The following is a 15,977-nucleotide window of genomic DNA, read 5'->3' on the forward strand; positions in this document are numbered from 1 at the left end:
AACAACAATTATTCAGCAAATAGGGAGTAGAAATTCATAGATGATTTAAATATGAAGGCAAGTTTAGTAATGCATGTACATATTTAATTACAAAAGCCTTTTGTTTTTATATTATATATATATATATATATATATATATATATATATATATTTGCAACACGAATGATCATTTCATAACTGTCCAATGTTTAGAAGTAGCAGACGTTTAGAATAAAATTTAGGACAAAAACCATCAGTGTTTCTCACTTCGTACTCATTGTTTTGAATGAATACATCACATTCAGTCGGGTGGTCACATACAGTCAAGTCGCACAAATATTTTAACGTATTCGAAGCTCAAATCAGATCACAAATTCTGCCTCTGGAGGTGGTCGGAATTCCACACATTTGTTAATCTGTCATTTGTTGGAAGCAGTGAAAATGCGGCTTCAGTCCAGTAAGACGAATGTGATGACTACTTTTCAAGTTTAAATAAAATTGTAAGGAGTAAAAAGTACTATTTTTTTCTTTGGAAATGTAATTGTTAAAGTACAAGTACTTGTTTAAATTGCACTCAAGTAAAATACAAATCCCCAAAAATATACTTAAGTATAATACTTAAATATTTTTACTCAATTACTTTACACCCCTGTATAGATTATAATACATTCCGAGTCTCTCAGTCTAAGAAACTGCTGGAAAAAAATAAATAAAAATACGAGCCAAAATTAACTTTCTTTCTTTTTTATTTTTTTCTTATTTTTCTGATTTGACATTATATATCTCCAGGTGTAAATAAGGTGGCTCCGAAAAACTGTTTTTGTTTTGTTCCTAATCATGTCAAATGTAACTGAGAACATTGTTGCGTTAATACGACAAAGCAATCATAAGTTATAGCATTACAAAAATAATTTATCATAGTGTCCAAAAACATCTGTGTTCAAAAGCCTCTCCAAACAAATAAAACATAAAATTGTACATAAGAACTTTATTACACATGCAAACACAACAATGACTAAAGGTTTGCATAGCATGCAGACATGATTTCACAGAATGAGTCATCACTGAATCTGTGTCATGTACTTGGCGCCATCTCCTGGTGGCCATTTGTAACATTGTGCTTTGTGTGGATTACCTAATGATCTATGCATCTGATTACCTTGTGGGCTTGTTTGAAAGAAGATTGCCTCCTCTAAGTAATGGCATGTAATATTTTATGTTCTGTTTATTTTTCGTCAAGTTATAAGGGACTTACCATTGTGTTTCTGGTAAGGGGTATGCAGACACTTTCAAGGACAGCCGGACTGATTTTTGTCCATCTTTAGCCTCTATAACTGATCCATTCCTGTAGTCCAAACTGATAAAAGGTTTCTCTGTAGAATAAAGAGTTACTATTTACTAATTTATTATTAAAGATGCACTCAGTAAATTTAGTCTTTGTGTCATCTTGGACTTACACTGACCCCTAGTGGCTTGGATGCAGCATCATTTCAAATCAATAGTTTTCAGTTTCAGATGCCATTGTAGAAATTTTGTATTCACAGTCAGCCATGATTACTTTAATCAATGAGTGAAAGTGTCAAATAACAGGACGGTTACTGAGATTAAGCGAGTAGTATTCGGCTGGTCATGTGATTCAAACATGGCAGCCTCCATGAGGGGACCATCTCCATGTAGAATAAAACAGCTTTTATAAGGTTACTGATATGACTGTCTTTATTTTAATGTGAGTGCTCATGATTTCCTACATATATAGCAAAATTACAATTCATGTCTTTAGGTGTTAAACTTTTTTAACGAGGAAAAAATGACTAAAGTGCACCTTGAAAGGTCATTTATATCTAGTTTTATAGAGGCATACACATCTGACCTACCATGAACTATGACTAAAGTAGTCAGATCTCGTTTTCTCTCCACACTGCCAGCAGAACAGGTGTAAAAGCCACTATCTTCCACGTTAACGTTCCGAATGGTCAGAATGCTAGAAACTTCCGTGGCTTTATCCAGGATGTTCCGCACTGGTTGAAAATTCGCCACCCTGTTCTCCTGTCGGCACAGGACCAAAAAAATTGCCATGAACACTTGATTATTTTTTACAACAGTTTAAAGGGTTAGTTCACCCAAAAATGAATTTGAAGAGATAATGTACATTTAAGGAGATAATGTGATAAACTATCATAAAGCAATACCCAGCAATACTTGGACTGCAAAACACAAGAGGGGCCAGAACCAAAGCTGATGTAAAAATAAAATAACAGACTATGGAGAGCAGAAATAATGATTGCATATATTTATTAGTGGTCATAGATCTGACAAGCACAGGAGTGTAGGAGAATAATAAAAATGACATACTGCATATGTTATTACTTCACAGTGCAATCGCACCAAAGTCACTGGGCATTTGTTCACAGGCCAATACCTTTAATACACCATCAATTAATAAGATAAAGGTCATTTATCCTGGATTGGACAGATCATGCTCTCTTGTAGTTCAAGCAGAAAGAGTTCATCTTACAGCATGATAACCACAGCATGCAGTCTGGCCGGGTAATTACCTTTTGGCCCGGGTAGTCCCACTTGAATTCTACACCAGTGTTGAACTCAACCAGCGCGGTGCAGTTGAGCACCAGTATCTCCCCCTGCATGAGCTCCACGGGCGAGTCTTCAGGAAACAGCTTGAGCTCGTAAAACTTAAATCCTGTTGGGTGTTACAAATATTGATGGTGAGTGTCAGCACTTTTCAAGTCGTGGACATAGTGCGTGTAACATTCTGACATTTTCGGAAGTGTTAAAAGATCAATTTTGGGACACATATTCCAACTAGATGTTCTAGAATGGCGCTTACCCGTACAAAACTCGTCACAATAATGCTAGGGTGTTGTAAGTGGTTGCCAGGGCACTGCTATGCAGTAGAACAAATGGTGCGGGATGAGTTATGTGCAGCGTTTTAGTACTTAATCTAACCCCAAATATGAACAATAGCAATAGTGATACTTGCCTTCGCAAACACCACTAATAACCACAGTTGTCTGTTCATTTGAAATGTTCTGTGTGTGTTCAGACAAACCCCTAATAACCTCATTAATCTAAATAAACCCAACTGAGACTATTTCAGTTGTTGGTAATTTGTTATTTTGAATCCAGGCCCAAACAGAGCAACTGAGACTAACAATGCCATTAGGTGAATTGTCTTAGATATACTAATGCAATATTCATTCTAGAGGCCAGCTGGCACTGATTGTCATGCTTTATTGACTCTCTAAAGCATCATCTCAGTGAAGCAAAGTTTTAAATATTCCCTCAGAGAAAAAAGGCTATTGACATTGGCGAATGTTTTGAATGTCCCACACTTTAGATCAAAAAAGAATGAGTCATGACCTTATTAGCAGTGTAATGATTAAACATTTAGGAGACGTCCCTTAACAGGGAGGGAGGATGTTATGGCTAATTCCATAGGCTGCACACAGGAAGGACTTTTATTCGATTACCTGGGCCAATTCTAACAGAGTTTCTGAAGGTATAAGAAAGTCTGAAAGTGTGAATGTCTGGTTCAAATGGAAACTGAATAAGGTCTTACCTGTGGCCTGCACAAAGTACACAGGTGATCTGGACTCAGTGTTTTGGGCAGAGAAGGAGCAGAAGAATCCGAAGAATATGGAACTGTTTTTAAAGATGTTTCTGGGAACGGAAAAGCCTCTTTTGTTATTCCAGGTGATGTCATCGCCTTCCAGAGGCACTGGAGGCAGCTCCAACTGTACGAACAATGACAAACAACAAACATATGAGGATAAAAAACTCACACCAATGTACTAATCAAATTTTGGAAAAATTAAAATAGAAATGCCAGCCACAATACTGCAAAAAGTCACTTTCACTATTTTCAGATAATCTTTGGCAGTAAAAATATCTACACATCTTTAAAGCATGATAAACGTACTTGAAAATCAAAATTGTGTAAGAACAATACTCGTTTTCATAATATCGTGAATTAAGTTCATGTTTCTTACCCCAATTGTTTCTTTCTTGTTTTAAGCATAAATATACACAATTTTGTTAGATTTATGCTTCAATCAAGAAAAAAATATTTGCCATTAGAGTGTGAAAATAAACTTAATTCAAGATATATTCTCTTCAAACAACGACCCATAATATCTTGTGCAGTTTTGCTTTTTTTAAAGATGCTGAAATATTTTTACTGGAAAACAAAACAAAAACATTGATTAAGTGAATTATTTTTGCAGTGAAATTCAGAATGAAGATGATTGTGGTATGGCACTAAACATTCTGTGCCTTTGGGCAATATTTCCCAAAATAGTTGGCTTTTTCTTTATTTTTTACACTGATGAGCCAAAACATTATGACCACCTGCCTAATATGCTGTTGGTCCTCTGCGTGCTGCCAAAACAGTGTTGACCCGCCGAGGCATGTATTCAACAAAACCCCTGAAGGTGTCCTGTGGTATCTGGCACCAAGACATTAACAGCAGATCCTTCAAGTCCTGTAAGTTGCGAGGTGGAGCCGCCGTGGATCGGACTTGTTGGTCCATCACATCCCACAGATGCTCAATCGGATTGAGATCTGGGGAAATTGGAGGACAGGGCAACACCTTGAACTCTTCATCATGTTCCTCAAACCATTCCCGAACAATATGTGCAGTGTGGCAGGGCGCATTATCCTGCTGAAAGAGGCCAATGCCATCAGGGAATACCATTGCCATGAAGGGGTGTACCTGGTCTGCAACGATGTTTAGGTAGGTGGCACGTGTCAAACTGACGTCCACATGAATGGCCAGACCAAGGGTTTCCCAGCAGAACATTGCCCAGAGCATCACACTCCCTCCACCGGCTTGTCGTCTTCCTACAGTGCATCCTGGTGCCACGTACATGGCCGTCCTCATGTGCCCATTGTAGCTGCTTTCAACGATGGACAGGGGTCATCATGTGGATTTTGACTGGTCTGCGGCTACGCAGCCCCATACGCAGCAGGGTGCGATGCACTGTGTGTTGTGCACATTCCTCCCGTAACCATCATTAAAATTTTCTGTGACTTGTGCCACAGTAGACCTTCTGTCAGTTCTGACAAGACAGGATAGCCTGCGTTGCCCTCGTGCATCGATGAGTCTTGGGCGCTCATCACCCTGTCGCCGGTTTGTCCCTCCCCGGACCACTGTCGGTACATACTCACCACTGCTGACCCGGAGCACCCCACAAGCCTTGCCGTTTCAGAGATGCTCTGACCCAGTCGTCTGGCCATAACAATTTGGCCCTTGTCAAAATCGCTCAGGACTTTACTCCTGCCCATTTCTCCTGCATTTAACACACTGAATACGAGAACTGATTGTTCGCTTACCATCTAATCTACTCAGACCTTGACATGTGGCCTTGTTAGGAGATGATCAACATTGCTTAACTGTGAGTGGTCATAATGTTTTGGCTCATCAGTGTATGTTTGGATAACAAAGTCAAAAACTTTATCTGTCTTCCTATGAGTCTGATCATTAGCAGTCTACAGTATAACTCTGAAATGTAAATAGGCTATGGCTTTTTAATGTTGAATGGCTTATACTTTCAATTTAATAGAGGTATCTGTATAGATATCAGTATTGGCCTTGATATTGTATCAAAAAGGTAATATGTGGTATCGCCTTCCCTGTTGCACAATGACCTCAGAGGCCATAAATTAATTCTACCTGGGGAATGACCACATTGCTGGAATTCTGAAAGTTTCTGTTTTCATTACCTTTTGCTTAGAAAGCTATATGTCACCTGAGTGCAAAGTGCTGAAAGTTACACGTATACTGTATATAACTGCAATAATACTGGGTTAAATCCCTAGAATAATACAAAAACAAATCACTCCCATAATCTATTCTGCAGAAACAGAGAGATAACGTGAGCTGCTGTTGGACCTACCAAGAAGAGCGTGACTTTCAGGTCAGGATCTGACACCAGACATGGCACTTCAATGTGTGTTTCAGAGTCTGTTATGAAGATGGTCTCCATGTCGTTCTCATTTCTCCTGATAAATGGCTGTTTTGGGTCTGTTTAAAAGAAATGAGACATCAGTTGACTTTTGATTTCTCAAAGGTTTATTAAAAGTGCTGTACTCTTGCTTTCATTGTGAGTGTATTATGGTAATCTTTTTAACAATCTGAGAAATGAGTTGAAATTTTCTGTAGTAATTGACATCATGCCACAGATGCTATCTAATATCTATAGAGCTTAAGTTTCTAACTCAAGAGTTTTTTAACAAAGAATAATCCTTTTAACTCATGAGATTATAAGATGTAAAATTCCACCTTATGTTCTTTGCCTGAACATAAACAGTCTTTAGATAGATTTAGTCTGTGGATCATCTGAAATACTTATGAAGGGACGACTTTTAATATACACTCTGTCAACAGTCTCCAGCATTGTTCCTAAAACCATTTAATAGCAGGCTTTTGTCTTGGTCAGAATCCATATATGCGGGACTGCTAAAACAAACCTCTACAGTTTACGTTTTCCACAGGAGGTCACAGCACAGTTTCTAAGCCTTTATTTGAATATCACAATGGTGAAGCCTGTTTCTCTAAAGCTGCCATGATTCTAAGAATTCATCAAAGCAATCACTCCAAGCTGTCGGTGTCCAAACAAAAGGTCCATATCTCGAAGTTTATGTTTCTGCCCCGTGGTGGTCTGCATACACAGACATAATTGGAAAAATATACAAATCCTCAAAGTTATGGTGCTTCACAATAAATCATCTTCAGGGGGTGAATTACTTGCTTCAGGGCACCTTCCAAAGAGGATGCCAGCGGGGATATTATAGATGAAATTATTATTATTATTAAATTTCCGTTAGTTTTCACTCGAAGACTGTTAGTTTGACTTCATTTTACTCTTTCAATGTTTTCTAGTTTTAGGTCACATTAACACTAATCCTTTTCCAGTTTCTTAATGTCACTGTTTTCCGAAAGTATGCGTTAATGAAGAGCATTTTCCAAACGCTCCATTTTCGTCAAAGAAAAACTCTGTACTAGTGTAAATGAGAGGTGTAACCATAGCAAAATTAATGCATTTTCATACAACAAATGTTGCACTGTACCTATTATTGTAATCTGTAAAAACATCAAACTCATCAAATAGCCATGTGTCATATGTCATCGGAAAGCTCAGAAAGAGTAGAATAGAACCAGCATATTTGTTTCACTCGCAGACAAAAATACAGTGAGTAATAGCTAGGTATTGTATATGTCTTTGTCTATAGTTTCATTTATTCTGCACTGACATAACATTTGGAAGTCAAGCCTGGATTCATATGGATTCACAAACACTTACTAAATAGGCCTTTTCACCCAATTCAATGTCTTTTGAAGAGGTGTTGCTCATATGCCGCGTTTTCACTTATAACGAAAAATAAACAGAACATAATGAACCCACACACAAAGTAATCGGATGCATAGATCATGAGATAACCCATACGAAGCACAGTGTGCACAACATCTGGCTATCTGGCTACAAACACATTAGCTTTCCTGGATTAGATGACGTCATCGGAAATGCTAAACCAATCGGATTGGGTTCAGATTGCTCTAACAAGTGGTGATAGTCCTCCATATTTGGGCAGAAAGTCATGTGATCAATCACTCTAATTACATATGGCCACCAGGAGATGGCACCAAGTACATGACACAAACTCAGTGATGGCTCAGAATTAAACTTATTCTGTGAAATCTGATACCAAGAAATGATACCAAGCACTTTTTTGTTGTTGTTGAGTTATAAGCTTAATTTTGGGAATGCCACTGAAACAGGAAATCTTTAAAAACATCCTCAGAGCTTAAAGGGTTAAAATGTTTAATGATTTTATATTTCTCAGGGCCATCTAGTGTTGTTCACTATCTAAAGGAACTTTTATGATTAAATCTACTTAAGTACAAGTAATTTAAAAATAAATGGCATAGCTGGTCATTGTTCATTTATAAACATGGTACCTTGGATAAATGTAAACGGTAACCACATTTTATTTACTTTTGATAAATATTACACATATGAACAATTCTCCAGGAAAGGCGGGAGATTTGAACAATGTTATGGCACATAATGTCATCAATATTTCACAACATTATTAATGTTTAAGCCAAAAAATATGTCAAATTAATTTATAAAACTTACATTAACAGTCTCTTTTCTTAAGATTCCCGAGTGGAGATGCAACACGCTGTTCAGGGTTCCGGGTGATTTTGATTCAGATTCGTGAATCGATTCGTAAAATTAGTAGTTCATACCGCTTTTTGGACCAATTGAACAGATTCAAAAGAATCGAATTGGTCAAAAGATTCCACACAAGGAATTAGTTTGTGAATTGAACATCATTATCACTAAGTAGCATGCAGTCGCAAAAGTAACTCTGGAGTTTATTTTTATTTCTGCTGATGAAAATGTTTTCATTTAGTTTTCGTTTTAGTTTTAATGATAATAACACCGGATGGGAGTGCTTTGGGGCATGACATGTAGCCATAACGGAATGCTCAATGCTGACAGCTCCTAGAGGTATGGAGACCTGTGAGCGGTTAACTTAAGCCACATGCAGCCCGGTGTCATTTTGCTTTACGCTCCCTGCTAATTTATAGCTGTGATTTCAGCTGGTTTTGATCAACCCCCTGGTGTAATCTGTGGAAACTGTTTCGGCATCTTGTCAGAAGAAGTCAGCCAGCATTTCACATGAGTGAGCAAGTCAGTGGGTGTTTGTACCTGACTCTCACCAGGCCCATTTCATCCACACTCTTAAAACACTGTCATGGAATAAGAGCAACACCAGGCAAGCTGTCCAATGTATGCAACTCTTTTATCAGTTGGTCGAAAACCAGTTGGTTGCAAATTCAGTGCTGGGTTGTGTTGCAAAGATAAACAATCGACAATGGAATTCTTAAAGCAATAGTTCACCAAAACATGAAAATTCTGTCAATATTTTCTCACCCTCATGTTGTTCCAAACCTGTATGCTTTCATTTTTTTTTTTTTTTTGTGAAGCCCATAAGTTGCATTTTTTTAAGAATCTTAGCACAGCTATTACCATACTGTGCAATGAAAGTTCATTCTGACCCCACCTGTCCAACTCCAAAAATATAAACAATTTAAGTCGTTACATTTTCCAAATTTAAGTCGTTTGGGTCCAATATTAAAAAATGGCAGTTATCACACATGAAAACCAATGTTGTTTGGCATCAATGATATCCAATCGATGCCATTTTTTTTTATTTTTTTTTATCTGAATATGAGAATTTGAGATTATCAGTAAATAATGACTTAAGTTTCAGTGTGTTCCTCAAACAAAGCTACCGTATGGCTTCAGAAGACTCGGAATATAGCATATGAGTCGTATAGACTACGTTTTTGGTGTTTTGTTTTTTTTGTTTTTTTTGGTGTTTTTCGGAGCTTAAAAGATGTCACTACGAACTGACATTGTAGGAAAAGAGCGTAAAGATACTTAAAATTCTAATTTTGTGTTCCACAAAAAAACAACAGCATGGGTTTAGAACGGAAATCATTTATTAAATAATGATCAAAGGTTAGGTTTTGGGTTAAATGTTCCTTTAATTCTGGCTTCTGTGTGATCTACTTGAGTGTTGAGATGAAAAACATGGGCAGTCCCACAAAGCTGGACTAGAATTTTAGGCCTGGATTCAAAAGTCTTTTCCCAGAAAACTGTACAAGTGATTTGACTCAATGTGTTGAATAGAAGAATTGGATGAAAAGGCCCATTTAGTAAGTGATATGAATCCAGGCTTGACTTCCAAATGTAATGTCAATGCAGAATAAATGAAACTATAGTTAAACACCCACTCACATTACTGGGGTGATAATGCACTCAAACCATTAAAATCAAAATAATATTCTTCCTTAAATATGATAAGGAGATTGCTGGCAGAGAGCGCAATGATAACACTTTCTCTGTTATGATTATTTTAGCATTTGGCTGCATGTTGCATTTCTTTATTACTTTCTTATCTTAAAGTTATTCAGTATAAAAGCTCTTTCCTAATCACGGGCCGTGTCAGGGGCAAACCAAACTTGTTATAAGCGTGTGTGTGTGTGTATTATCTTCTTTGATCTTCAGAAGAGGGGTGATGCTTCTTATGAAATGTTTATGAAGTGCTTGTCTGCTCCCAAAGATGGGGTATATTTGAGGGAAGTCAAATAAAAATGGAATCTGTGATTCGGTTTGCCTGAGGAAGAAATTATATTATATAATAATGTATGCAATAATATTTAGGCAATTAAAAAATAAGGTTGTCTGAGGTGATTAAAATGAGAAAACTGTAGTATAAAGCACATGTCAAGTTCGTACTAATGTGTCCAATTTGGTTTCATATATTTTTGAAAAACATTTATTCATGCCCTGGAACCATCAAGTAAAAGGTATTAAAAAAAAACATAATCATTAATTTCAAGAGTTTTCTTTCAAAGGTTTTCTAACATATTTTTCAAGGTAAAAAATATTGTTTGAAAAATCATGCATTTTTGAAGTTTTCTCAGGGTTAGTCCATATGACCTGAACAAAATGTACTTTTCATAAAAATATCTCATATCGTTTTTAAACTTTATGAAGAAGGGGTCCCTTTCTGTTTATTATTTTATTTACTGTCACATGACAACAAAATGCAACTCGCATGTTGATTACACCAATTGACTGATGTTTTTTAAATTTTAATATTTTAAAACAAAATTGTTTCACAATTTATTTTTAAAGAAATAATAATAATAATAATAATAATATTCTGCACAAAAATATCAAAATTACTTGGAAGTAATTGTTTTGTGTGAATTGCATTTTTTTAATATTTTTAAATAACTTATTTAATAGATCTGGACAAAAATTGAGCGTCACGTCATTGATCCATTTGCTGTGAATTTTGCAACGACTTTCAACAATATAACGCACAATATTCTGAAATAAAACTGTTTTGCTGATTAAAAAAAATTTGAGTTGTAATAACAAGTAATAAAGGATGGATAGTGGCCTCATAGAAAAACTGAACATACAGAAACATAACATCGATGATGTCTGACTTTCCAGTTCTCACCTCGCACAAACGCGTATATGCTGGCCGCAGTGGTTCCATCGATGATTGCTGTGATGTCCTGGTAGAAGCAGCGGTAGTACCCTGAGTCATTAGCCTGGGTGTTATTCAGTATTAAGGTCTTGCAGTATGGTTCCCCTGGTTCCCCTTGGCACTCCCTCACCCTGACTGCTCGGTGGCCCGGGGCGTCAACGGGCGGCTGCGGATCCTGACGATCAGTCAACTCAATTTTACTCAAAGACTCTTCAGGCCAGCTCCAGTCCAGAATCCGCTGTCCCCTGGTGGAATAGGTCATCATATTAAAGGTGCACTCAGTAACTTTTGTCTTTGTGTCATCTTGGACTTACACTGACACCTAGCAGCTTGGATGCAACATCATTTAAAATCAGTAGTTTTAGGTTTCAGGTGCCATTGTAGAAATTTAGTATTCATAGTCAGCCATGATTATTTTAATCAATGACTGAAAGTGTCAAATAACAGGACGGTTACTGAGATTAAGCGAGTAGTATTCAGCTGGTCATGTGATTCTAACATGGCAACCCCCATGGTGCGGACACTTTCCATGTAGAATAAAACTTATAATAAAAAGGTTACTGATATGACTGGAGTGCACCTTTAAAGCTTCGCTTACCATATTGAGTGTGACGTTTGAGCACATAATGTCCATCCGTCGTTTTTCAAAACCCGACACAGCTAGTTGTAAATCATCCTCCACTTAGAGTAAACATAAGTGGTACTTGTTTTTGATGCAAAGTACTGTTTCGTTCGTAAACAAATCACTGTTTTTGAATTAATTTTGTAAGTGAACAAATTTTACTCTTCTCGCAAACTAAATTTTTTTTGCCCGTGAACGACTCTTTTTAACGAATCAGTTGAATTAGTGATTCAATGACTCACTCATTTGACAATACATGCATTTGTCACCTTCAACTGGAGTAAAATAAAATTGACCGAAGTAGTTATAAAATAGTTATAACATTTATATAACAGTAAAATAGTTACAAAATACATTAGTGATCATGAATTAATCTAATGAGTGGATTTAAAAGAATTGAGTCTTTGGGATTAATCAAAATCTCTGTAATCTTCTTGCGCCCAACTTGTCGCCTGACAAGGTTTAAAACCCTTGTGTTATAGCATACATACTGTACCTATATTTTGTTTACGAGACAGAATCTTAAAGCTAAAGTATATTATTTCTGTGCCACTAGCACCACCAAACGTAATTGCAAAAATAAACATTATTTTCAAAACAGCTGAATACGCCCCTCTTCTGCCGTTGATTAAACAAACAGACAGTCCCGCCCCCAACTCATGCAATTGGTTGGGTCTAAGCAGGTCTCTCAAAACAAACAGAGGAATTTTCATAGTGCCACAGAGACACAGTGTTTACAATTTTCATGAAATTTACCTATAAATAGGCTTACTTATGGTATTTTAACACTGAAAACGTTCCATACATCAGCTTTAACATAAAATTTCTTGAACTTTGAGTCCCTTGGATAAGAATTTTGAACAGCAGCCATGAATTTGCGTAATACTGCCCAATGATCGCACTGAGAGGTAAACCAAAACTATGTTTCCCTCTCAAAGGTTTATTCTGGGAATTCTTGGCAGAGAAATGTCAAAAAAATTTGAAGGGATTAGAGCTAAGTGTTTGTGATGATGATTATGATTGTCTCCCCATATGTTCAAACCATATTTATTTGTGAACTAAACCCTCCAATCATTTCCAAATGTAACGTTCCCCTTGAGTTTGTACTGGCTCACAGTCTTATCCAATTATTCAATCAAAAATGGTCCAATGGGGGGACATGGGTAGCTCAGTGAGTACTGACGCTGACTACCACCCCTGGAGTCGTGAGTTCGAATCCAGGGCGTGCTGAGTGACTTTAGCCAGGTCTCCTAAGCATCCAAATTGGCCCAGTTGCTAGGGAGGGTAGAGTCACATGGGGTAACCTCCTCATGGTTGCAATTAGTGATTCTCGCTCTCAGTGGGGTGTGTGGTAAGTTGTGCGTGGATCGCTGCGAATAGCATAAGCCTCCCTTGCTGAGTCTTCGCGGCCTCATGCACAGCGAGCCACGTGATAAAATGCACGGATTGACGGTCTCAGAAGCAGAGGCAACAGAGACTTGTCCCCGCCACCTAGATTGAGGTGAGTAACCACGCCACCATGAGGACCTACTAAGTAGTGGGAATTGGGCATTCCAAAATTGGGAGAAAAAAGGGGATTAAAAAAAAAAGGTCCAATCTGCATCTTTCTGCATTCTTATTTAACCAGACATTTTATCACTATTCATGTTCTAATATTATTTAAAGTTACTTAAAGTGACTTAAAAATAGTAATCCACTACAAATTACCAATTATTTCTCTAAAGCTGTAATCAGATCACTTTACTATTTACTTTTGTGAAAAAAGTTATAACATTACTAATAACTTTACATTTAAGTTACTTTATAAAACACTTTTCCGATCAACAAATTGAAAATAATGTCTCTATTTCTTCCTTGTGTATTCTTACACACAAGTCACACAATCAGCACCTCACATTTCTCCTTCACAATGACTCGTTACAGGGCATTCATGTATTATTCACAAATAATATATTAGAAATAAGCATAACCCTATAATGTACTTAAAAGTAGTTAAAATCAGTAATTGTATATTACTGATTACAAGAATTTAAAATGTAATGCATTATACTACTTTTTGACTAAAAGTAATTATATTACAGTAACTAATTACTTTGTAATTTGATTACACTCAACACTGTTGCCAGGTTAGGCACAACGCATTCCATGGTAAAATCACTGTAAAGCACAGACTTGAGTGGATTATTGCTTTTATAAAACGACATTTACAGCAATTTAATAAAAGTTACCAATGTTTAATAAATAGTTACATTTATTAACATTAATAATCAGAATAAATAATTATTTCACAAAGTAATTATAAAGGCTTCCCACACCTTTGGAACAATTACATTTCCAATTGTTAATGAATTCTGGATAAGGATTTTTAAAAATCATTTTATAAACAAAAAACAAAGAGCAATTTCTAGACAATGAAATATTTTAGAACTGATCATAACTAGAAAAATGTATATTCACAATAGAAATTCCAAAAACAAATTATGATATTTTAGGATGTTAATTTCCATAACTGTAGGATTACAACAACATTGATTAAGCAACATTACAACTTGGTACATTAATATAGAATGTGCGACCACAGGTGTACCACATTTATCTGTATTTTACAACTGCTTTGATCTTTGGGTGATCCAATCAGAATTTAGTCAAAATTTTGTGTATATACTTTAAACTTACCTGCATGTAATAGTCAACGTGTCGTTAGCGTTAATCACAAGCTGGTCTTTGGTGTTGTCAAGGGTGGGTGGACTCATAGAAAACCCAGTCACCAGACCTACAGGATAGAAAATATCATCATCATCATCATCATCAATAAATTCTTGATAGCAGAATCTCTGTGCAGTCAAAATTCCTTTGATATTCCAACTAATAATCTCTCTTGACAGATCCTTGGATGCAATTCCACAAGTGTTATCCATTACGAGGGACTGGTTTACAGATCATGTATTTCATGGGATTATCTAGATCTTTGGTTTTCAAACTGGGATCTATGGACCCCAGGAGGGCTTAAGGAGTCACTGGGGGACCACAGAAAATTTGAGAGAATAAACAAATTTGTATATAGTATTATGAAAAAAAACAAATCATCTCACTTTCTTGCAATGTACATAATATGTTCAAAAATAGGTTAAAATTATGTGTTGTATATACTTTTTTTTAAGAATGATATAAATTCTTATAACACTAATATTTTGTAGAAATAATATTTTAGCCTAGCGGGCTGAGCTCATGACATGTGGTGCTGATGCATCATGGGTGACCTGAGTTCAAGTCTTGGCTCATGAGGTCCTTTCCCAATCCCATTCCCTCTCATTTCCTGTCACCTCTCCACTTTCCCTATCCCATTAAAAGGTCATAAAAAAAGAAGGGTGTCCCTTGCATGGGCAGCATCATATTAGGGGGTCCTTGGCATCATATTTTTGAAAACTGCCTGACCATCAACATGTGCTTTAGCATTCATAACAGGATTTTTATTACAGGACTCCATGATATTCTACTTTTTAGCTTGAAGTTTCTTGAGCACATTAAAGACTCCTTAATCTGGTTTGTGTTTTGCTGACAGCAGGACAGAAAAGTCAAAAGGTCACTGTGCACAGGTTAATTGATCTTTCAGTGTTGATGGTATAAATGTGTTCTGTTGCACTCAGAGGGCACGGGTGTATGAAGATGTCACGAGGAGTTATGAGGCACACCTGGATCTACTTAACACCAAACAATGACAAGATGATCAAAATAACCGCCTTTAAATGAGTTTAAACAAGTTTAATGAAAAGTTTAAAGGGAGGAACAGGGAGGTTGGTGGAAATGTGCACATAGCATCCTGCAAAACCACCACCTTTTACTGCACTTATTAAAGATGATACAGGAGGCGCAGTAGGCATGCTAAAGAATCTAAAGTTCTACATTTACACATTTGGCAGACACTTTTATTCTAACAGTGCATTTGGAATATTTTTACATTTCATCAGTATGTGTGTTTCCTTGGAATCGAACCCATGAATGCTTGGATCTGCAATCTAATTTGTTTGTTAAATAACTGTTGAATCCAGGACCAAACAATTTTCTCATGTTATGATTATAATCAAGGAACTAAGAAAATGAAAATCTCATACGAGATCTGTTGAATATTTCGGTTGTTTCTCCTAGACAGCAATGAGAGCAAATGGAGACTTTTGCATCTCAACAGTGTCTCAAACTATGCTGAAATTTGCCAAGATATCAAAGTCTAATTTTTCAATATAAAATCAAACATTTCTCATCCAATTCTTCCAAGAACTTA

General features: G+C 36.5%; 1 protein-coding gene across 5 annotated transcripts in view; it reads right to left on the reverse strand.

The window, feature by feature from the left end:
- The window catches only part of LOC127412834 (vascular endothelial growth factor receptor 3-like), an 85,566-nt gene that overhangs the window by 37,974 nt on the left and 31,615 nt on the right, over positions 1-15,977 (reverse strand). For all 5 annotated transcript variants that reach the window (XM_051649491.1, XM_051649490.1, XM_051649492.1 and 2 more), the window contains 7 exons: positions 14,375-14,471; positions 11,047-11,321; positions 5,892-6,019; positions 3,557-3,731; positions 2,535-2,677; positions 1,854-2,025; positions 1,235-1,352 (listed from right to left, as the gene is read on the reverse strand). In XM_051649491.1, the coding sequence (XP_051505451.1) occupies positions 1,235-1,352; positions 1,854-2,025; positions 2,535-2,677; positions 3,557-3,731; positions 5,892-6,019; positions 11,047-11,321; positions 14,375-14,471 (1,108 nt within the window). The remainder of the gene's footprint in view (positions 1-1,234; positions 1,353-1,853; positions 2,026-2,534; positions 2,678-3,556; positions 3,732-5,891; positions 6,020-11,046; positions 11,322-14,374; positions 14,472-15,977) is intronic.

The sequence above is a fragment of the Myxocyprinus asiaticus genome, chromosome 22 (assembly GCF_019703515.2).
Source record: "Myxocyprinus asiaticus isolate MX2 ecotype Aquarium Trade chromosome 22, UBuf_Myxa_2, whole genome shotgun sequence".
Classification (NCBI taxonomy): Eukaryota; Metazoa; Chordata; class Actinopteri; order Cypriniformes; family Catostomidae; genus Myxocyprinus; species Myxocyprinus asiaticus.